At 43.6% G+C, this 23388-nt stretch overlaps 1 protein-coding gene across 2 annotated transcripts; it reads right to left on the bottom strand.

Moving 5' to 3' along the window:
• Window positions 1–1110: 1110 nt before the first annotated feature.
• Window positions 1111–22239, bottom strand: ENOPH1 (enolase-phosphatase 1). Of its 2 annotated transcripts, XM_037896758.2 has the most exons (6): window positions 21962–22239; window positions 11710–11811; window positions 9543–9745; window positions 5004–5136; window positions 4150–4273; window positions 1111–2145 (listed from the first exon to the last, which is right to left on the bottom strand). In XM_037896758.2, exons 1-6 carry the CDS (start codon window positions 22043–22045, stop codon window positions 2006–2008), a joined length of 786 nt encoding a protein of 261 aa, XP_037752686.1. In that variant the 5' UTR covers window positions 22046–22239; the 3' UTR covers window positions 1111–2005. The 2 variants fall into 2 exon arrangements, with proteins under 2 accessions (XP_037752686.1, XP_037752687.1); XM_037896759.2 differs by lacking the exon at window positions 4150–4273 and having other exon boundaries at window positions 5018–5136; window positions 21962–22172.
• Between the last annotated feature and the right edge of the window lie 1149 nt (window positions 22240–23388).

Below are 23388 nucleotides of genomic sequence, written 5' to 3'. Positions count from 1 at the left end.
GCAAGTCCGTTCCACCTCCAGCTACCTATTCTTTCCAGGAGCTGCTTTGGCTCAGTGGGTCCCCATGAGAGGCAGTAGAGAGTGAATAGCTGCTTTCTGTACTTCTCTGATGGCAGAACATGGCACCTTTTCCCTTCCCTGTAGGGGGCACATCCTGGTAGAATCAAATGCCCCCGCCACTGGGAAGAATAAACCTCCACTGCCGTGGCTCATGGTATTAGAATTGTCTCTCTCTCCCCCCTACAGGGGGCAGCCCCCACACAGGCTAGGTGGAGACACGTTCTTCGATCCCAGTCAGGCAGAAAGGATCCTGGACAAGGTGGAATCTGTGAGTTATACAGCTTTGCTATGAAAAAAATTCCTTCCTTCCTTCCTGTTCTGCTCATGAATTTGGGTGCACGGGCTGGTAGGACAACCTGGGCAGAAGTAAGGATTTCTGGGTCCTTTCGTCATACCATGTTTAAGTAGATAAAGTTGTAAAACTTGACATGTTTCAAACCATTAGCTAAAAAAAGTTAAGCAGTCCGGTTGTGCCGGTAAAACATGCACGGTGAGGGACAAAGACAAGCACATGTCCAAATATGCAGTAGCATCCATCGCTACCTTTTCTGCACAAGCAAGAGAGTCTGGGGTTTGTGTACGTTTTACTGGGAATACTCGATGTTCCTTGAGTTAAAGGATTCCCTGTAGGCCATTCTTCACTGCTTCACACTCTAAGCTATTTTACACCCATTCTTCACAGCTGTAGACACTACCATTCTGATTGGATAGTGCTTTATACCCACAGGTGCAAGGGACCTACAACAAGTGCAAGGTAGTGATGAATTAGACCCTTAGGCCCTGTGCTGCACCTGTGTTGACTGCTGTTAACAACAGGTAGCCAACTTGCTGCTCCTGCTCTCCTACCATGTGTAGAACTCCCACTGAAAGCAGAGGAAGGTTTTGAGTGTCACACCAATTCCTCTCCAAGAGACAGCTCACATGGCCTGCAGGAAACAAAGGGGAAGGGCGTGGCAGTACTGAAGGAAAGCTAGTAGATTACAGGTAAGAAAACCCTTCCACCAATGCTAGAGGCTGGCCACTGGTGGGATAATGCAAATACTGGAATTCTAGGCAGAAGACAATTGTACTTTTATTTACCACATAGTATAAAGTGGCATAGGTTAAGTGGTGCTGTTACATGGTTTGTATTTTTGTAATCGTTCATTGATATCAAATGCAGCAGGTAGTGCCAAAGCCATGAACTATCTTTTATAACGTCTATTTAGAGCTGAGCTACGAGTTAGTGAAACCATTTCTTGGCTGCTTAAGGAAAGTTTCAGGATTATTGCTAAGAGTGCTACGTTTCTGAAATAAATGGAAATCTGGCTCTAGCATGCAGCAGGTCTTGCAGTACCTAGCCCAATATCACAAGCAGGCTTACATTTAAACCTCCTCTGTGGCAGATCTAACTGCAGCCTCCAAACTTCACGGTCCACATTTGACATTTACCTTTGGCTATCCTGAACATACAGAACTTAACCTCTTAAGAAATTAATTTCGCTTAATTTAACTTCCAGCATGAGAGCTACAGATCTTATTGGAAGGGGGATGGTCACATTTCCTTGTAAGAGTCAAGTCTGTGGGAGTGTGAGAAATTCTTTGTTCACAGAATAGTTTGTTTTTAAGTGACAAATGTTGTCACATGGACTTTCATAACTAGATTACCCGGTGGTTGGCTGGCAGAACAGTCAACCTGTAGTAATAAATTCCCTGATAGGAAAGCTAATCAAACACAGGCTTCATGGATGCTGCTTCTCACACCACTCACAACTCCAACAGACTTTGACAGGCCTCAATTTCCCTGCATTAAAAATCCCCTCCAAAATACTTAAATCAATTTCTGCAGACGGTCATGGATCCTGTACATATCTTTTAAAATTCTCATTACCAACGTAATTAAAGATTACACAAGGACAATTCCAGCGGGTGTAGTTTGGTCTTTTGTGCATGTGCACAAGTTCTCCTAAGTGGAGGAAGGCAGGAACAGTTCATTGAAAGACGTGATGAGACTGTAATATGACTTCTCATCGTCTGTTAGCCCTGCATTGCCTGGCCTCACGACCACAGCCACGTGCATGTCTGCTTCTTCTGCAGCATTTGCCTCTGTGGAAAGACCAGAGTTTAGGAAACAAGAAGGCCAACGCAGTTAGTTTGGTGTTTCACATTGGTGGGCAAGTCAACATGTGCTTCCTCCGACCCCTCTGCCTCCCCAGTTTTGGAAGGCATCTTAGAATGCATGAGGGGACTGGAGGTTGGAATCAAACTGGGTCTCCATACACTTTATAGAAGTGTAGCGCTGGCAAGGACCTCAAAGTCATCAAATCTAGCCCCCTCTACTGAGGCAGGACCAAGTAAACCTAGACCCTCTCTGATGGAACAGGTAGAACGAACCTAAAAAACCTCCAGTGCTGGGGATTCCACAACCTCCCTTGGAAACCTGTCCCAGAGCTTAACTACCCTGATAGTTAGTTTTCCTAATATCTCCCCTAAACCTCCCTTGCTGCAGATTAAACCCATTACTTTTTGTCCTTCCTTTGCTGGACAGGGAAAACAAGTAATCCTAGTCCTCTTTGTAACAGTCCTTAACGCATTTGAGGACTTATCAGGTCCCCCCTCAGTCTAATTTTCTCAAGACTAAATTGTGCCCAGTTTTCTTAACCTTTCCTCATAAGTCAGATTTTCTATGCCTTTTATCATTTTTATTGCTCTTCTCTGATTCGCTCCAATTTATCCACATCTTTCCTGAAGTGTGGCACCCAGACTTGGAAACATTACTCCATCTGAGCCTCACCAGTGCTGAGTCGAGTGAGACAAATACCTCCCATGTCTTACCAGGATTTTCTCTTTTTAATAGTTCTCTGTTGCCTTACTGTGGAAAAGAGCAGAACTCTAGGGTACTGTAGGAGGCAAGGGAACATTGTCTCATCAATATATTTGAATGTAGTTGTGTTCTCATATGGGGGGGGGGGGGGAGGGGGGGAGTTTCTAAAGGAAAAACTGGCCCAGAACACAGGCCAGTTTGGCTTCAGCCAGAGCAGCAGGAAAGTAAATTCCTGCAAGGGGAGCTGGAGAGCATCCTAATCCCAGACTCCTCCATAATATTCTCCCCTGTGGCAGTCAGGTAGAAAAATGAAGTGGGAGTTCAGTTTATTGATAACTCGAATGCTGGGGAAATGGGGAGTGCAAAATCAGACTACTTAATGTTAGGATTAAGTTTCCCTTTAGGATTTCTGTCTTGTCCTCCACCGCTTGTTTTCCAGTATAAAGTTTCCATTTCTTTATTAAGGAATGTAGATATACTGACAAATAAATTTACTCATTTGTTCCACAATGAATACATTGCTTAGAGGCCTAATCTGGGGCTACATTTGAGTCACACTGAGGGGTATGTTCTGAACCAAGTCACTTGGGAGTTACGCTGGTATAACATTAGAAACTATGCTATATTTATGTAAGGAAAAAGGTCTGGGGAAGAAAGCTCTCTGGACCTGACTTTCTACTACCTCACAATGGGTGAGGTCTCACCCACTTTGCACAGATGTAAATGATTGCCTACGGTGCAGAGCAGAGAATTGGGTCCTCTGAAGAGGGTGCTTGTAACAGCAGCATAAAATACAGTAACCCTCATTCTTAGTTTTAGGCTGAGCACCTGTAGACATTGGCCAATTGCACATAGACACAGATTTACTACTTTGCACCCAGTTTTAGTGGCCTGCGCTAGGCTCCAGGTGATAGACTGGGTTTGTCTACACGAACACCTAGTTTGTGGCAAGCTGAGGTGTAAATCTACTCCCCAGTAAGCGTCCATGTGGACCCTGCTGCTGCGCACCAAAAGTTCCCTAGCCTACTTTGATCTACTCCCTTTACACCCCAGCTTGCCACAAACCAAACGTTCATGTAGACAAGCCCCAGGTTAAACGCTTGCCCTAGTCTACACACCAAGCGAGGCTACCTGATGGGATGAAAGTTTAAGAAAGGAGCAGTGCAACGGACACGCAGACATTCCAACCCTGGCAGTGGTAAATGCTTAACACTGTACAGTTAGAGAGCCCATTCCTCCTCGGCTGCAATGTGGGGAAAAGCAGGAAAGCCAGTCAGACCTCCTACCTCGAGTGACATCTGTCAGGAAGAGAACGTTGTTAGTTGAACACCCGATGCTTGACGCAATCCTCCTGTAACTCTCACTCTCTACCTTGTGACCTATTTTGGTATCGAAGTGGCCATCGAAGAGCTGAAAGATGGAAGAGAGTATGGCTTTTTTAGGAGGATACTAATTCTAGAACCCAGGTAATGAACTACACAACCTTAATCAGTATCCCCTGTTTCTACCAATGCAGTGAGGGGAATTTAACAAACAAGGCTCTGATCACGGGAAAGCCAGAGAATACATGCCATTTTCAATGATACAACAAATAGACAGAGCTTCCAGAGCAGGGCAGCCCCATTAGTTGCGTAGCTTTCTCAGCACCTTTCCTTAAAAATGGCTAAAGACATCCATTTACAAGCTGTGTTGATGTGGAGATAGGCTTTGCACAGTGCCTAGGGGTTGGCTTGCAGTGAGTCTGTCTGAGTATCCAGGCTCTTCTGGAGAGGTGGCGTAATTAGGGGGGATTCTCTTTCTTTTTAAGAGGGGGGGCAGAGGAAAGATCTTTCTGTTGTGTTGACACTGTCACACTGGAAAGGCTCTTGCTGATATCAGTGCACAGTACCAACTGAAAAGGCAAATATGGGAATGCAGTCTCTGAAATTGTAGCAGACTTGACAACTGCAGCTCAAGCCACTTTCTCTTCGCCCATCCTACACTTCTAATTTTTCTGTAACTTATTCTAGCATCAAAGAATATTAATGGCTCGCACATCGCCCGCACGAACCAGCGTATCCTCACCCCAGCTCCGGGAAGGTAGCTACCATCCCCATTTTGTAGATGGAGAAGCTGTAAAGAAGGCTATAATCTTATCTACCTCTAGAATATCACCTTCTGTTGAGTATCCAAATAGAAGTTTCTGGGCCTCCACGCTCCCTGAAGAATAGATATACACTTTCATTCCTGCTTCCCTCCACTTCCTGATGGCTGGAACCACGTCCTGGAAGAATCTGCAATGAAGGATAATTGCAGTATTAACAACTTGCGGACGGCTGCATGAGACAAACATAGTACTGCCCCATGCAAACTGCTTCGTTTCTATTACCGGATGGATTTTTTGGTGGTGGATTTAAAAGCTGCTCAGCACTTCTCCACTGGGGAATTTATTTCCATAACAAATACTACACTCTTAACTCTGACTGACCGAGCAATCTATTCTGATCGCTGAACAGCAAGTAGCTACAAACGGCTGTTTCAGACACTTGGCTGAGGCTCATTAAATGTTCAAGGAAAGAGAAGTTCCTGACCAGCCTGATGTTTGGAGGGATTAAGGAAGTTAACAGACCTCTTACGTTCTGAAGCCTGACTGTCCCATAAAATAGTTTTCATTCCCATTCTACTAGTAATTAGTAGGAGCAACCCCCTCTCATTCCCACCCATTAAAGATCAGCTTAGTTTCCTGGTTCTGAACACTTGCAGCAGGCAAGGTTGGGGGCCAAGAGTGGAAATGAAATCAGAATGCAGCCCTAGGATCTACTGATGCAGCTCCTATGAAATGTTCAGGGTTAAAGAACAAATCAGGGAAAAAATGCTTCTTTAAGAAGAGCAGATCAGACCTTCTCCATTTATGGGGACTTGTTCTTTAAGTTTTGCAGTAATAATCATAGATTAATTTCATCCATGGCTTAACTCCACTGAAGACAAAAGTTACATCAGGGATGAAATGACAGAAGATCTATTGATAGTTGAGCATCAAAAAACCCCCCAAAACTCCAGCTTTGCGGACTGTTGAAAAATGCCACAATGGTGTTTCCATCATCACAGCCATACCAATGAACGGCAACAGGAGACTGGAGCCCATCTGACCAACCAATAGGTGACACAGTATTCCCGTATCACACCTTTGTAACAGCGTTCATTCGACATCCACTCTTATCCAAAGAGCAAAACACAGCAGAGCTCCAAGCTCCGTTTTACAATCAGTTCCCTAGTCTGATGATCGGAAAGTGCTTTGTATCAGTTTGGTAAAAGAAAATAGAGAAATCAATGCAGGTTTTGTTAAAGGGGGTAACAGAGTTAGTATTCAGCCTTGTGTGATTGGATTTTTAGGTTGTTAAAGGAATAATGAGTTTTAAGATTGACAGAAAAAAAATCACTAATGATGCAGTAATGGCTTTGACAAGAGCCTCTTTCTCCACGGCCTTACGCCATTACAATTTATAGCAAGGTACTGGTTTGGGCCCCATCGTGCTAGGTGCTGTACAAACACAGAACAAAAAGATGGTCCCTGCCCCAGAAAGCTTGCAATCAGAGTATAAGACAACAGATGGATACAACAAACCGACTAGGGGAGCAAAAGTTAGCAGACTTTACTGGTCAGCATAAGCAGGGGTCTCTGCCCAGCAGCTGCACAATAACTGTAGAGTTTTATTTTGTAGGCATTGCAGCAGAAGTGAGTTTGAAGGAGGATAATGAGGTGGTTTTGCAGATGTGGATGAGGCGCTCGTTCTGTGTGGAAGGTGGCCAGCGAGAGAGCATGAAGGTGCTTGTTGAAAAAGCTTAAAGTGGATGAAGATGACTGGTATTACTGGCAGAGTGGGGTCAACAGGATAGTCTATCCTAGAGAGAGCAGGGGTGGGCCAGGAAGGCCCTTAAAAATGAAGACAAGTAGTGTTTGTTTGATGGGGTGAAGGAGGCAACCCAGGGGAGGGGGACACAGAGCAGCATGATTTAGTGGAAGCAACGAGCGAGGAAAGTGATCTTTGCAGCCACATTTGGAGTGGTTTTATACCTGTGCAGTGGGGGTGTAAAATGCCACCGCGTCAGAATGGCAGCATTTGCCAGCCACACTGTACAGGTGTAAACAACTGCCCAGCATGCGAGACAGTGCAATATCAGACCCAGGAATGGGAGCTGGGTATCTGAAGAAATAGGGGACTTTGAGCTGACATAAAGGAATACGCTTTCCTTCCGAACATTTGTTTACATTACATGAACAGTAGTGTGGCGTCCTCTTCTTCCCCAGTTCTTTGCTACCATGCGCTCAATATGCCACATGACTTGAGGGTTTATACACAACGTTTGATGGTTATTTAGAAGACATTTAAGTAGAGCAACGTTGGTACCAGTTAACCAAAAAAATTCACACAGAGCATATTCTGATAGGAACTTGCCCCCTCTCATGCTTTTGTTTGCCAAGCTTAATTCCTGTGTCTTGGACTGTGATGTGCCAGGTTTGGTTAGAGGAAGAGAGGATATTCTGGGGACCTGACCCAAGGCCCTAGCTGCCAAGAAGAGACAAAGCTCAAGTTTTAAGATTCCAACAATAAGTCCTCTTCTTTCATATGGCCACTTGAAAAGCAACATTAAAGGTCGATGTCCAAGTTTGTCATCCACTCTATTAGCTTCCGGTGCCATGGAATGAATCAAGGTGTCCCTGTAGAAAAGGCTCTTAGAGGGCAGCGGCTCACTAGATGTTTCATGGTTTGGGTGTTTTCTCCACATTTGTGTATCAGGCTGTACACTTGTGAAGTAAGTAATTGCATTGCCCGTGTAAGGTTTTGATGTGGTTCGCTGTGACCTGTATTTTATGTGGCATGGTGAACCCAGGTGGTTGGTCTGTAGATCTGTGATTAGGGCTTGTTTTTCTACTCACGCTGCTTTCCCACAGCCTCCATTGCTTGTTGTTGGGCGACAGTTTCGAGGTTTTGAGAGCAGATGGGCAAGTCTGGGTTCATTATCACATGGTCATATTCTCCTATTATTGCTGCTTTTCTTTGGAGGGATGGTGATAAGAGGTGTAAGGACTGGAGCCAGACTGTGGGTGTTCACTTCAGCGCTCCTCTGACAATTCTCATAAGCCTTCAATTGCACATTGACAAGTTTTGTATGTGTGCTACCTGCCTATACTGGCACTTCACTTCAGCTGCTAACACGACGGGGGACGAGGTGGCTGTGTGCAAGGTGTGAGTGTCTGCTCCCCAACGGCTCCTTTGTGGATTGCTGTTCCTAGCCTTTACCTTGGCAGACAAAAGCCAGTTTTCAGCATGATCGTGAATGAAAGTGTTTATTAGCTGACTGTACCAAAACAAAGTCTGATATGCTGTAGCGTGCATAAACAGCTGAATGGGTTTTCTTCCTTTGTAAACCATCCCAATGTTTTTACAGACTTGATCAGTCTCTTCCTGCTTCCCTTCCTCCTTTTTACTAAAGTAATTTTCCTTTGTCTTCTACCTTTCCCCAAGCTCTCTATTTCCCTTCTCTCTTCTCTGTGCAAGGAACACCCAAAAAAACCTAGAGACTGGTCATTCTCACTCAGCCATGGAATTGAACCACTAAGCATAGTCAAATATCTATACTGGACTTCAACTGAATGGTTATCCTGATTCTCCGCAGAACTTCACAAGTATTTTAGCCACCTCACTGTTTGCTGAAAACCCCCCCAGGTATCAGTGGAGATGTGGAGAGCTTGACTTGCCATTCCACCCTCAGCAACTGTGAGATGCCTGGGAATAAAAGTACCTGTCCCAAAGACAGAAGGGAGTTCATCTCACTTTTCGTGCTCTCCCTCAACTCCTCCCCAATTTCTTGTTTAGGTTTGTCTATCCACCTTGTCCCATAATTAATTGTAACTGTTGGATAAATGATTTGAAATAAGGAGGGCTGTTCTCTAAACTGAGAATTACGAACTTCTGCTTTCGATCTCCCTTGCTAAATGAATGAGTCAGTTTTACCATAGTAGAATAATAGGATATATATATTTTGCTAACATAACGAGAGAGCCCTCTTAATCACTTGAGCAGAATTGCTCGCTCCAGTTTCCTCACGATGTGTATTCTCACAAGTTCCTATTTCTCAAGTTCTGTCTTTTCCCATAGAGCCTGTGAGTTAGTGTTTGCCATCTTGCCTTGGTGTCAGTTTACTGGTGACGATAGCAGCAAAGTGCTCAAATGTGCAGGCACATACCTGCTGAATATAGTGATCATTTTATACAGGCTGGGGGGGGGGAGGGAAATCACACTCCTTGGCCCCTCAAGTTTTCCCATTACTCATTGGGACAACTACTGTAAACTAAACTGAATCCCAGGGTCTTACAATTTCCCAAAGTCATTTTACAATATTGCTCCCTAGATCCCATGAGTAAAATCAACCACAAATCATGGATTAGTTTTGCATTGTGCATTCAAGGTGAAACTGGCTGAACTTGGTCTTGGTTCCATGATAGTGCTCGGGCTCAGCTAAGAAGTTCAACTGAGAAGTAATCGGATTACATTTTTATACAGCACTACACTGCTATGACCGGTCACCTTCCAGCTACTATGTAACTACTTGGCTCCAACGTATGCCCAAGAAACTTAGCTCAGCAAAATATAAAAGATCTACTTCAAGGAAACTTTCAGGAACAGGAGTTACTTACTCTCCTTTCATGTGTCCAGTTGTATAGGCTGCCCTCCACATGTGACCCTGCAGCTGTTTCAATGCTGTGGTCTTTCTGTCCAGGGACATCTGCCAGTGCACATTGTCTACTACAGCCTGGATGACCTGTTCCACTTCATGTTCTCCATTTCCAGTTTCTAAAGGAATAGGCACAAAGCCATCCAAGTTGGAATCCTCTTCAGCCTTGAAATTAAGAACAAAAAAGGTGACTCAAGACTGCTAAATAGGGCCCCGATTCAGGAAACCAGTTGAACATAAGTCCATCCCTATTCAGGGCAGCACTTGAACACATCCTTAATTTTACACACATGAAGTCAATCGGGCTTACACAGGTGCTTAATAGCTTTCCTGAATAGGGAATTTTACCAGAATTGGGGTCCAGAAGCATGCACTTTAATTGTAAATTGCACTAACCTAATTTGAACACTGGTTACCCTACTACATAAGGTTGGACATAAGTTAAGTTCAAACGCTTAAATTTAAACTTACATTCTTCATTTTTTAAAATGTGAAATAAAGGCCCCAAGTATTTATAACTGACCGACCAAAACCATTTTGGACGTTAGTTAAACATCTTGGTCTTACATTTAAATATGGAGCCTTTTTTCATCTAGAAGATATTGTCCCAGCTGGACAAATTTCAACGTACACCTACAAAGAACTAGAATAAAATGGCTTCACCTAAATCCTACATTAACCAGCTGTGCAAAGTCAGATTTCCCGAATCCATCAAAACATGGGTTCTCAAAAAAAACAATACTTACCATTTGAACAGCACATTAAACACTTTCAACACTGCTTTAATCCTAAATATAAATGAGTATTACCACAATGATTTTTGGGAAGTATATAGTTCTCTCCAAGATTCATTTAATAAAATAAGGGAATGCATTAAATGTGGCATAAAGACTCTGGATATTTAAATAGAAGTTTCATAGATAAAGCCTCAAACTAGATTTTGAATAGTTACAGGATAGTGGGGAACACATTCAGATTCTACATTTAACCACAACCATTTAAAAAACAAAACAAAACCCTAAAAAGTTGGCCCTGGAAAAACAGATGTTAATATCATTCTATTTATGTGCTCCCTGTATCATATTTGAGAGAGAAGTCTTGTCTAGTGGTCAAAGCACAGGACCAGGAGCCAGGAACTCCTGGGGTCAGATCTCAGCTCTGTTACTGATTTCCCCTGTGACCTTAGATATAGGGGTAGGTTTTCTGACTTGAGCATCATAACCAGCTGCAAATGGAAGGTCGCAGGATCGAGTCCTAGCAGGACTAAGCGCTGAGCACTTTGATCCCAATTCAGCAAAGCACTTAAACGCATGCTTAACTTTTAGCATATGAGAAGTCCCCTCATGGGACTACTCCTGTGCTTAAACTTTACTGGATCAGAGCCAGCGTGCCCAGCACCCTTCAAAATAAGTCCTTTAATTTATCTTTTTAGATCAGCTGCTAAATATATACCCAGATCACCACAAAGAGCTTTCAGAAAGAATGCTCTCAGCAAGAACAGATTCACAGCACCCAGCCTCTGGTTAGAATTATGCTGGGCTTCCTGTTCTGCTCCAGTACAGCTGAATTTCAGAGGTGAAGACTGAATCTGCACCAGTGAACTGTTGTGACAGAGATCAGCTAACAGCCCTTGAATTTAAACATCTTGGAACCTGAGGCAGGGGATTCTACCTATGTAGGATTTTATACTGTACCCATCGCAGTACTATCTGAACATCCCTGACCCTCAGTGGATGACTCTAGGCTCTGGACCTTACTCCTGTGTTGGCCCAACAGAGCCAGTGTGGCATTTTAAGGAATGGGGATGGAAAATGTGTGTTTAGTTTGTGTTCACATTACTGTATCCTGGAAGCGGGGATTTGAATCTATTTATGGCTGGCGTCGGTCAGCAGACATGTACGTTAGGTAAACGCATCCATGGAATATTGGAGGGACAGACACACTCTGTACGTTCAAAACCAAATAAGCTCAGAAAGAAGGGAAGTGCTCCTCAAAGTCAAGTGATAACTCCTACTACTACTTCACAAATGTATGATACGATTAGTAAAAACAGCCACAGCTCTGAGTGACCTGAAGTCCTTCGCAGGAAGTAAACTCTGGCAAGATATAACATGGTTCCAATCACTCACCTGTTTCCTCAAAAGGCTGATGTCCTGCTGGCACTCCTCCTCTTCCCAGTGCATACGCAGGTACTCTTTAACATTATCTCTGATGTACGGAAATAGTGTGTCCTGGTAACACAAACACCCACGACCCATTTAAACTTGCGCACTTACACTCATGTAAGTTTCCCTTACAGGGATACTGCACATATGATTAAAAAAATTAGTTACTGTGTGTACTGTAGGCATTACGGAAGAGTTAAAACTCTACGAAATAGACAGAAATGCTCACTAACTATTGTTAACGATGACCAAAACAAACACCAACCCTGATGGCATAGAGGAACCCAACAGAACCACAAAGTGCTGTGTGGCTCAAGGTGATCCGAGTAAGTGCTTAGACGTAGACAGGTCATTGAAAACCAAGTGAAAGCATTATGTACATGGATATTCTTGTATTATTAACAATGAAAAGACTTCAAAAAGAGAAGCTGGTCAATTTTTTGAAAAATCCAATTTCTGATAGAGCTGCTTTCCAACAGTATGTCCTCAAATTAAACAAAAGTGTAAAACATAATTTTTTTCTGATCTCTTGCTGATGTTTAGAAAGGTCTTTTCACCATGGGGTAGCTGACTGTAGAAGGGAAAAGAGAATCAAGCTGTTCTGTCAAATGCTCAAAGGAAATGAACTGAAAAGAGGCATAATTTTTTTTTCCCTCACGGATCATCTTCTCTTGTAGTGATCTCAGGTGTTACATGTAACTCTAATACTAGTGGGTACAAAGCTTTCTGGCAGAAATGTGATTCTTTTCAAGTTGATGGTGCCCCCTTAAGCAAGCTAGTGAACACAGATTTACCAAACAAGTGCTTATGTAGCTGCAATCACTTAATATTAGCAGGGGGACCAGTTGAAGTACAGCTGTACTAATAATGGGCAAGCTATTCTGAAAATGAAAAGATGTCTCATTTGACATCTTAGTGCAAGTCCAGAGAAGATCTTTCAAATAACACAACATGACTTTCAACTCTAAGCACAGGAGTTCAAGGCTGACTGCTCACACGCTCAGAACTAACAAGTTATACGAATTTTTTTTTTCTGTTTTAAAGGGGGCCCTTCCTCTTCGGCCATTCTAGAAATGAAATTTGACTTGTGATTTGAGCTAGAGAATTATACGTATTTTTAAACCGGTCTTTTAAGAAAGTCTTACATCGCCATATATTTAGGCTTTCAATTGAGCTCTGCTGGACAGTATTTCTAATTCTAAGTGAAATAAAGCAAGCTTAGAAAAAATGTGAGAGGAGAACTGTAGCCATGATATGGAATCTTAAGGGAGAACAGAAACACAAGCGAGCCTTCTTATCATTAATCATGTGTATTACAGTAACACCAACAGACCCCAGTCAGGACTACAGGGATGAGCAGAGCATGCCTTTGGATGGAGCTGGGAAGTTTATCCCTGTTTAAGTTATTTCACCTTCCTGTTACAAACATTAGCTGTTAAAAAAAATACCTTACTGACTGCCACCATTTTTCTTTCTCTGTCATCCTACCAATTACACCTCAAATAAACCATAAAAACTATTATTTGTATTACCGTAGCGTAGCACCTAGAGGTCTCATTCCCATTGTGCTAGGCACTGCATAACCATACAACAAAAAAAAGTGCCCACCCTGTCAGATTATAATCTAAACACACAAAGTCTAACAGCTGGACAGATTACTGTATTTCGTTCTGGTGAAAGTGACATCTCAGTTATGTGATGTTTGTGTCAAACAACCAACCTGTGGCTCTGAGACACCTGGGTACCGTGATGGATTAAAGAATTTTGGGACCCTGTGCAGTGGCAATTGGGTCCCCCCACACTTTCTCTGCCCTGGGTTTGGAATGTGAGCCTGCTCTGCACTCACCCTGCAGCAGCTCCTGCCCTGTGGGGCTGGCCCAGCTCTCTGCTCCAGCCTGTTGAATGTTGAATCTAGTCTGGTCTGCCCTGATTTTGCTGGAAGACCTCAGGGTGATGACGCAAGGAGAGAGGAGCATGCCAGGGATGTCTGTTGTGAATGGGGAGGGTGCTGGATCTTTAAAGCAACTTTCTCTAAAGTGCTTTGTAGTCATTAGAATTATAACAGCACTGAAGCATTTTTAGCATAACTAAAAACAACTTCCCAACTCCACTGCTCTGCTTTCAGGCTCAAGTTATGTCCGTAATTCTCCAATCACTATCGAGAGTCTTTTGTGGTGGTAAAGAAATGAACTTTTTAAACAGTATTTTTAAAATTTTAAATACTAAACTTTTCAGGTCTTTATGTATCAAAGCAGCACAAGAGGGCCCAAATCCATTATTTTTCCTCCTCTGCATGTCCCCTTCAATGTTGTTCAAACAATTATTACTAGTCTTCAGTGTTGACTTAATTTCTTAGTGCATCTGTTTGTCAGACAGTATCTAGACCAGTGGTACGTGTATCCTTGGGGGTACTCAGAGGTCTTCGTACATGAACTCATCTAGATAGTTGCCTAGTTTTACAACAGGCTACATAAAAAGCACTCGCAAAGTCAGTACAAATTAAAATTGCATACAGACAATGACTTGTTTATACTGTTCTATAGACTATACACTGAAATGTAAGTATAATATTTGTATTCCAATTGATTTTATAATTACATGGTAAAATTGAGAAAGTAAGCAATTTTTCAGTCATAGTGTGCTGTGACACATCTGTATTTTATGTCGATTTTGTATGTTTTTAAGTGAGGTGAAACCTGGGGAACACAAGACAAATCAGACTCTTGAAAGGGGTACAGTAATCTGGAAAGGTTGAGAGCCACTGATCTAGAGACTACATTGGATTGGATTATACTCTGAAAATTCTCTTTACAGCCAGGTGAGTAAGAAGCTTTTCAAGTTTTAACTGAGAACAAAACAAAAAAACTATCAATTAAAAAATGCTTGTCTGATTTGTTTTATCTACTATTGTTATAAGATTACTACAACTAAAAAGATTAAAGAAAAAAACTTCAGTTTGATTACTCTGAAAATACTTTGTAATGGACAGAACTTTTGTCTAGTCAGTTTCCCCTGTTGTGGTTTTTTCCATGCAGCAGGGGGAGAGAAAAATATTAGAAACAAAAATTTGCAAGGGAATCTGGTGAGGGGTAATATCTGAAGCTACTTATCTGATTTTTAGAAAGTGACTAGATTTCAAATTGATGTCCACTTAAATTCAACAGGGAAAACAGGATAAAATGTATCCATTGTGACAGATGTGTCAAAAATGCAGCTGGCTTGATATATTTATGCATCCTCCATGACAAGATTTTGCATAATACAAAGATTAACTCTCATTTTAAAAAAAAGTGTCTAGCCCTCATGATTGAAAAGAAAGGTTTCCAAATATAAACAGAAATCGACCACTGCAGTTTTGTCTTCCTGACTCTGCAGCCTGCCTGAAAAAATGATAGATCTCCCACACCCCATTCATCCAATTGGGGTGCTACCTTAAGCCCAGTGCAACATATCAATGCTAGCACTGATTATTTCATTGCTGATCATTCTAGGGGCTGGAAGGACGCTCAAGGGGTTGGGAACTCAGGTTAGTTGCAGGGAAGGGAATGAAGACAACACATAAAGAGAGTGACAGAACAGACTTGAGTTCTTTTTCTCTCCCCTCCAAAACTAGCAGTGATCCTAAAATTGAGAATATCTTCCTATTGAATGGGACAACAAAAGTAGAAACAAAATGCTAAAATCAGAGGCTTAGTTACTACATAAAGAGCAAATTCTACCCTTGATCTTTATGCAAACCTCCCATAACATCAATGAAAGTTCTGCTGTGGGTGGAGGATAGTGCACAATCCCAAATTCATACCATGCCCCATGAACCATAATTTAAAATTTGAAGTCAGCCCTCTGCAGAGGATGAATCTGACAACCCTGCCCTAGGACATGCAAAAATCCTAAATCCCTAAGCATGCTGAAATGCTCAGCTCCTTACTAATGGGATTCTAATATGAGAGAAGATTAGAAAACTCTCTAGATTAATAGAGTTCGGTGAATTAAGCGATGGAAGTGGAACGAGACTAATTATATCATCTGCTGAAATTACAGCACAAGAGGAATCTATATATCCTCTAAGGAGATGGGAAGTCTATGATGGGACATATCTAAGAGTAAGCCATTTATACTCTATAATAACATCCTCTTTGGAGAATCCAATTGAAGCCAGAAAAAATCTTCTTGCAACTGTTTATAGTGGCCAGCTATAAATTAATCAGTGAAGTGGAAAGGAAGGGAACTGAGTAAGTGATTAGTGGCAACCATTCTTAAAGTTGCAAAGAGATGCAGCTTAGAAGTTTCTTTGAGGAAAATGAGTAGTGTGTGCCATATTGCAATAATTAACATAATAAAGCCATTAAAGGAAGCTTTATTAGAGCCAAAGTGTACTTCATATGGCAGATTTATTTAATTTTAAAAATACAAGCAGTAGCCAAGAAAATACACCATTTTAAAGTAATACCGGCAAATTTGATGGTCTAAGGCCAAAGATACGATACGATTTGAAAAACTGGAGAACTAGAAGAATGAGTGGCAGAATGAGGAAGAAACGGCTTTATACTTCTTGAGAGTGACCCCACTATATCATTTCTTGAATCTAGAAGGCTGCAACTTTGTTGGGGGCAATTCTTGTTTCATTCAATAAAAATTACCTCTCAGGAAGCGATTTCTATAAAAGATTCCACTATTCTATTCTTCAGGAAATCGGTATGAACTATTACCTTCATCCTGCCTGTGCAACAGATCATAGCTGGGTTTGTAACCCGTTAGTAACCTGGTTAACTGTAGATACAGGTTTGGCCCACACTTGACATAGTTAGTACTATAGCCTTGTCTACACTCGAAAGGGTTTGCCCATATAACTATACCGGCAAACCTTCCTAATAGAGATGCAGCTTATACTGGCAAGAAAACTATGTCCATATCTACGCGACAGCCTTGCTCCCGCAGATGTAAGTGCCCTACTACACCAACATAATAACTCCACCTCCACGAGAGGCGTAGAGCTTAAGCCGGTGTAGTTTGGGCAACACAGTGTCTGTGTAGAGCATGGCAGCTTGACTGGACTCTGGGCACGGATCTCCCCACCAGAGGTGAGAAGCCCTGGGCGGTTGCCTCTGTGGGGAGCTGCATGAAGCTGAGAGCCCTGGCTCTCAGCCCACACACATTGTCCCTCTTCAGTCGGTGGAAGCGCTCCTGGTGAGGACGTGCACCACTGATAGGAGGTAGCGTGGACATCAGTAATTACTGAAGGGGCTGTACGTGGACCTAACATAATGACTTAAGTCTATAGTGTAGACATGCCATGAGTTGCACTGGGGCTTTTCCCAGCTCAGCTATGTCAGTTAAGTGTGATTTCCCACCCTCCGACATAGCTGTGCAGGCAAAAATTTTAAGTGTAGACCAAGCTCAAGTAACAGTGGCAGCTAACCATATTTTACCCTTGTCAATAGCCTAAGCTGGAACGAACGGTATTCCTGTAACCAGTTCATAATAGTTTTGCTTAGCTGGCAGGGAACCCTAACTGTATCCATATAACACATTTGTCTGGCCCTCTTTCTTCCCAGCTCTCTGTGCAGTAGGACTCCCAGAGTGCATTGATCAATGTCAGGATGGTGCTGCTGTGTGTACGTATCTTTTGGGCTGAGGCATTCTGGGATAGGGCTCTCATTTTTCCAAAAATGCACTGATACGAACACAATTAGGTAACATGGTGGGTGTGGACCAGGAGTGCTGAAACGCTTTTTATAGTGGTGGTGCTGAGAGACGTTGAGCCAAGCTGTGAACCCTGTATATAATAAAAAGAAAAGGAGTACTTGTGGCACCTTAGAGACTAACAAATTTATTTGAGCATAAGCTTGTAGCTCACGAAAGCTCTAAGGTGCCACAAGTACTCCTTTTCTTTTTGTGGACACAGACTAATACGGCTGCTACTCTGAAACTTGTATATAATGGAATCCATTTCAAGGCAGGGGATGCTTCTACACCCCCAGTTCCAGCACCTATGGTGTGGATGCACTAAAATGGTTGTGTTAAGAAAAAAGCTGTTGTGTGAACACAACAGCATCTGTCGTTTGTAACCAGGTCAGATGAGTGTCAAATCAGTTATAAAACAAACATGGCTATATTTGTAGCGTCAGTGGGCCCGAAAGTAATGCCTCTTGTTCAGTGTTTGTGAGACATACAACATCGAGGGGCAAATTTTGTTCTCCTTCCCAAGCAAAACTACCACTGAGCTCAATAGTAATTCCTATCATAAGGGCTCAGGCCTACAATTCTTCAGCAATTTAAGGGCCCATGCAGACTACAGCTGTATTTGTATAACCAATTTGTGACACTTATCTGACCTGTCTATAAAAACCAAGTGGCAGCCAGAAAGCATGACCCATTGTTGACAGGGCCAGTGCAAGGATGTTTCATGCCCTAGGCAAAACTTCCACCTTGCGCCCCACCCTCCAGCCCTGCGGCAGCTCCCCGCCCCAGCTCACCTCTGCTCCGCCTCCTCCCCGAGCACACCACCACTTCTCCTGCCTCTCAGGCTTGCAGCGCCAATCAGCTATTGGCATGCAAGCCTCGGAGGGAGAGAAGCAGTGCGGGGCGGCATGCTCAGGGGAGGAGGCGGAGCAGAGGTGAGCTGGGGCGGGGAGCGGTTCTCATGCGCGCTGCCTGCCCTGCCACCCCCCCCCCCCCCCCCCGTTACTTGCTGCATGCGCGCTGCGTTCTCATGCGCGCTGCCCTCCCCGTGCCCCCCTGCCCCAGCTCACCTCCGCTCCACCGCTTCCCCAGAGCACGCTTTTGGCCGCCCCCAACCACTTGGCACCCTAGGCAACTGCCTAGTTCGCCTAGTGGCTGCACCGGCCCTGATTGTTGACCAAATGGGCCATGTAGTGGGTGTGGAGATGCACAAGTATGTTCGCATTGGTGTGTTCTTGGAAAATCTGGGCTGCTATCCCACTTGCAGGGAATAATATTTCCATAGGATGTTCACGAAGACTCTGCATTGCCCCATGTGCTGCTGGTGCCAGAGAGCTGGAGGATGAAGGCCCAAACAAACAAGTTATATATGCTGGGTTAAGAGTTGCTGACAGGTGAGAGGAGTTGAAAAGAGTAAAGTCTGGGTAACTTTTGTGCAGCTCAAATTGTAACAAAATACAGCCAACCTTGGGGGAAAAACAGTTAGGTGCAATATGGGACCTACTGAAGAGATACTAAAAAATAACACATCAAGTGAAAGATGGAATAAAATAAATTGTTTAAAATATTTTGAAACTTTCCAGATTCTACAGTTTTCAGTGAAAACTCAGCAAAATCTGGTCCCACTGTATATTGAGGTTTTATTTATAAATGGTTAATTAATAAGGCAGTAGATATTACAGGCATGTCACGAGACTTGAGTTGCATATACTGTTGATGGTAACTAACACATCACCAAAATGTATTCTAGATGGTTATAACTTAAGCAACCTTCTCACCTGTTAGACTCTGATAATTTCTAACAATTAACATGTTAAGAAGTGACTAAGATATTTGAATAGTTAAACTATTTATATTAGAGTGTGAACGTAAATCTGCTAAATGAAAGTAGATAACCAAAACAGTATCCCAAATCTTTAAATCTGCAATTATTTCCCACAGGCCGTATTCATGAGCGGCCTTAAAATAACAATGTTTATTTGAACAATTATTACTTGTCTGGTAAAAAGTGGAGACAGACCACTAACTCAGTTCATATAAGTCACCTTAAAAATCATTTTCAGGTTCCTGCTAGCCTGGATGGGATTTAAAACTGGCAAACTAAACATGGGAGATCTCACATTCTATTATAATTTGGTTTAGGGCCGAATCAACATTTACCAAATTTTTGAAAGCTGAGCTTCCTTAAGGAAAAGAAGTAATTTGGGGCCTCCATGTGTTGTTAAATGCCCACGCATCTTAATTTATATATCATCAGCTCCTTATGCCACCCCATAATTATACTGTTGACATCTGCTTTGGCACACACTGAAATGAATGGGCAGTTCACATCTCAGCTATTGGCTCTCTACAAATTCACATGGACGTCACATTTGAATAGCATCTGAGGGTTTGTTTGTTTTTTAATGAAAGCTGAGACTTGAGAACTACTTGAAGGTCCAGCCTGTGGTTAGTCTTTTGCACCTTCTTGTGAGGAAGGGCATGGCCCACTGGTCTATGCAATTCAAACCCTCTCCTACACCACCACAGGCAGAGAGAAACAAACAAACAAATCACCACACACCAACATGCTCAGAAATACATTTTAAAATGTTTCTCTTGGAACACTCTTGCCCTGATGCATAGAAAACATAATGTGGTTAAAATAGCATTCGAAAACTAAACTATACCAGCAAAATCATCCTTGTGCTGATGCAGTTATACCAGCCAAAAAGGCCTTTTGCCAGTGTAACTGCATCTCCAGTAGGAGGGTTTACTTTTGACAGCGTACCTATGTTGTAAGGAACACCTATACCCATAACCAGAACTAACGTAACCATGTCAGCAAAATTTGGAAGTGTAGACCAGGCCTAATAAAGACTAGGCTGCTACCTACAGTTCCCACAAGCAAGATTTAGAAAGTTTAGTTTCCTTTTAAAGACCCAAGGTTTTGACCTTGTATATTAGTGATCTACCAAAATCATAATTACAGAGAACAAAAATGTTGTATATGGTAAAAACAAAAATAGCAACATGTAAACCTATATTATCTTAGAAGAGTGACCTATATGAAAGCCAGTGGGTGAAAGGTGGTGGTGGTGTAATCAGTCAGAAGACTAGTGAAACTTACTTTTTATTTTCCTTAAAAAAAAAATCATCATTTTAGTTATGATTGGTAATGAAGGGCCAGCTTCACAAACAGCAGAGACGAGCAGCCCTGGGACAAAAAAAGGAACCACTCAATATGCTGATTGGCTGAAACCAGCATAAAGGTATATTAAAAACCCTAATAAGCAAGGGCTGCCCTTTCTTTGCTGAATAAGAAGGTGGATTTTTAACTTGTCTGAAACTGTTTTGCATTTAGAATGGTGTGTGTTTTATTTAGCTGTTTTGGGACAGTTATGAAAAACTAAACTGTTGTTTTGCCTTCACGTCATTCATGAGGTCCTGATTTGCTGGCAAATTAAGCTCTAAAATCAGAATTTTGATCACGGTGTTGTTGTCAATGCATGCCAGCAGCAGTCAAACTAACAAGGAAAAAATCTTGGCTTGTATATTCAGTAGGGTTGTTTCATTTTTAATTCATTTCTTTTGCAGACATCTATGTTCTGAGCACTAGCCTGACAGTTTGATAGAGCAGCCACGCAGAGTAACCTTGAACTAGAACTGTGATCCAAAGTGACAACATTCTTAAAGTGACCTACGGCTAAGGCTACATCCAAAAATGTATAGTAAAAACTCAATCAGATAAACTAAAGAACATGTCCACCAGCTGTGTAGGAATTCCATACTAGTTACCCCAAACCACTGCGATATTTTCAATTCACTACTCTTGTTCTGTGCACTAAGCCACAGTAGAGCTTTGCAAACAAGACTGGGCTTGAGGCATGTACAAATGACCTGGTTTCTTGAATACCTGATGATGTGGCAAGCTAGCACTCTAGTAAAAGTAATCTACTCACATTTGACAAATTGCATTTATGTAGCAGGGTGCAGAACAGGGGCCGGATAGTAAAAGTTTATTAAGAGGTTATTCCTAAACTGTAGGTGTTCTGTGAGAAGTAAGGGATGGACTACAGGTAGTGGTCTCTCAATGTTTCTATATTTAAATTTAACGTGGGTAGATAGGGCAGTGATATAGAATGGTTTCAGGGCAACGATCAGTGGAGCTGCAAAATAAATGAACACTTGAGACAGACCCCACACATGCAAGCAGCCAAGGCAAAAAAAGATGAAAAATAAAAAACAACAGAGAACTGCTCTGATTGGCGAAGGGTGGGAAAGCTGCCTCCAGTCCGCCCAGCGTCACACTCCTCACAAGATTCAACATGAGCAGCGAGATAGCCATGGAGTGCTTTTCAGCCTGGGCAGGGGCTCACCTCTCCCACGAAGCAAGCAGACCCCACCGCTCTGCTGCCAGCCAGCGCCACCCTGTAAGAACCCGCCTGGCCTCAGGACTATTTTGCCAGCTGGCTCTTCGCTGCCCGCCGCCCTCCTCGCTTTGCAGGCGCAGCGCCTGAGCCGGGCACCGTCTCCCCGCGCAGCGAGCGCTCACCTTGACATAGGTAATCGGCGTGGTGGTGCCTTCGATGTCCAGCAGGATCACAGCGACTTCTGCAGGCACCGCGAACACCACCATGGCCACCCGCGGGCACCGTCACCGCCACCGCCGCGCGCCCCCGGCCGGACAGCCCGCGGCACGACTCGGCGGGCAGGGCAGGGCAGGGGCGGGCAGCGCGCGCCGCGAGCGGAACCAGCGCGCAGCCCCGGCAGCGGTGAAAGGAGGCGCACCACGTGGGGGGGAAGGGGGCGCCGCTGCGCCAATCCAGGGGCTGACTGTCGTCTGATTGGCGGGTGAAAAAGAAGGGCGGGGCTTGGCCGTCATAATGCGCTTGCAGGGCGAGGGTGGCGGCGAGCAGGGGGCGCATGTGTGTGGGAAGCTGCCTAGCGCATGTCCTAGGCATGATCGGTAGAGTGAAGTAAACAGAGGGCGGGACCGGCTCATTGCTTCGAGAAAGGGACGGTATGTAGGATGTCTGGTACATAGGGTGCAAATAAAGTGCATGGCACAAACCATAGGGTGCACAGTGCAGAATACAAGGTGAGTTGCATAAAATGCATGGTACCCTGTGGGTAAGGTAGTCTAGATGACTCAAGGCTGCCTTACGCAATCATATAAAGCCGAGCCGCTCCTCCATACTTCTTCTCCTAGTCTACACCCTATAAGCATTATTAAAAGGAGCCTATCCCGTCAGCCTGCGGGCCGGCTCTTGTTCAAACTGGCTTTGCAGATGCAAACGGCACTTCACGGAAATGCGAGGTCTAAACTTGGTCCTGAATTTCTCTTGCCCTATGGAGATCCCTCCCTAGTGGATTTCATTTCTCTTAGGCAGAAGTGGTGCGGTTGGTGCATTAAATGGATTTCTAGGTTGCATGGTCCCAGTTGCACAGCTGTATAGAAATACAGCGAGGGTTGCATAATGACTTGTACTTCCACCTTTTCAGAAAGTAGGATCTGAAAGGCGGGGAAGCAGCTACTTCTGCAACGTCAGGAAGCCATAGCTGCAGACAGCCGCTTCCCTCTCCAACTGACCGATACCGCAATAATGAAGACGGGCTGGGAGAGGTTGCCTAGATTGCTTGGTTGTTTAAACTGCAGGGCGAGTCGCCTGGGGGAATTTGCGGCCTGTCTTCATCTATCACCTCCCCTCTCTGTATACAGGGGAGAAGGAATATTGAATCTCTCCACGGACTTTGCGGGTTGGTCTATGTCACGCTGCTCTCTCTTTGGGGGAGGGGAGCTTTGTGTGTCTTTGGAGTACACACAGGAATCTCGTTATGCCCTAGAAGCCCCTTGCAATAGTCTCAGCAGCTGGCGAAGGGGGTGTAGGGATTAGGGTGGCCATGAGAGGGCTGGCAGGCAATGCCCAGGCAGGCACTGCAGCCTGTTAGGGAGATGATGAGTGTAATGCCGAGGGAATC

Source organism: Chelonia mydas, chromosome 4 (assembly GCF_015237465.2).
Source record: "Chelonia mydas isolate rCheMyd1 chromosome 4, rCheMyd1.pri.v2, whole genome shotgun sequence".
NCBI classification, from domain to species: Eukaryota; Metazoa; Chordata; order Testudines; family Cheloniidae; genus Chelonia; species Chelonia mydas.
The sequence above is the reverse complement of the archived record's forward strand: the minus strand, read 5'-3'. Positions and strand labels throughout refer to the sequence as shown.

Coding starts and splice junctions, on each gene's coding strand:
- ENOPH1 (XM_037896758.2), bottom strand. CDS start 22,045: ATGGTGGTGTTCGCGGTGCCTGCAGAAGTCGCTGTGATCCTGCTGGAC. Junction 5,137..9,542: donor ACTGGACACATGAAAGGAGA/GTAAGTAACTCC, acceptor CCTTCATTGCAG/ATTCTTCCAGGACGTGGTTC. Junction 4,274..5,003: donor CAGAAGGTGATATTCTAGAG/GTAGATAAGATT, acceptor TCCATCTTTCAG/CTCTTCGATGGCCACTTCGA.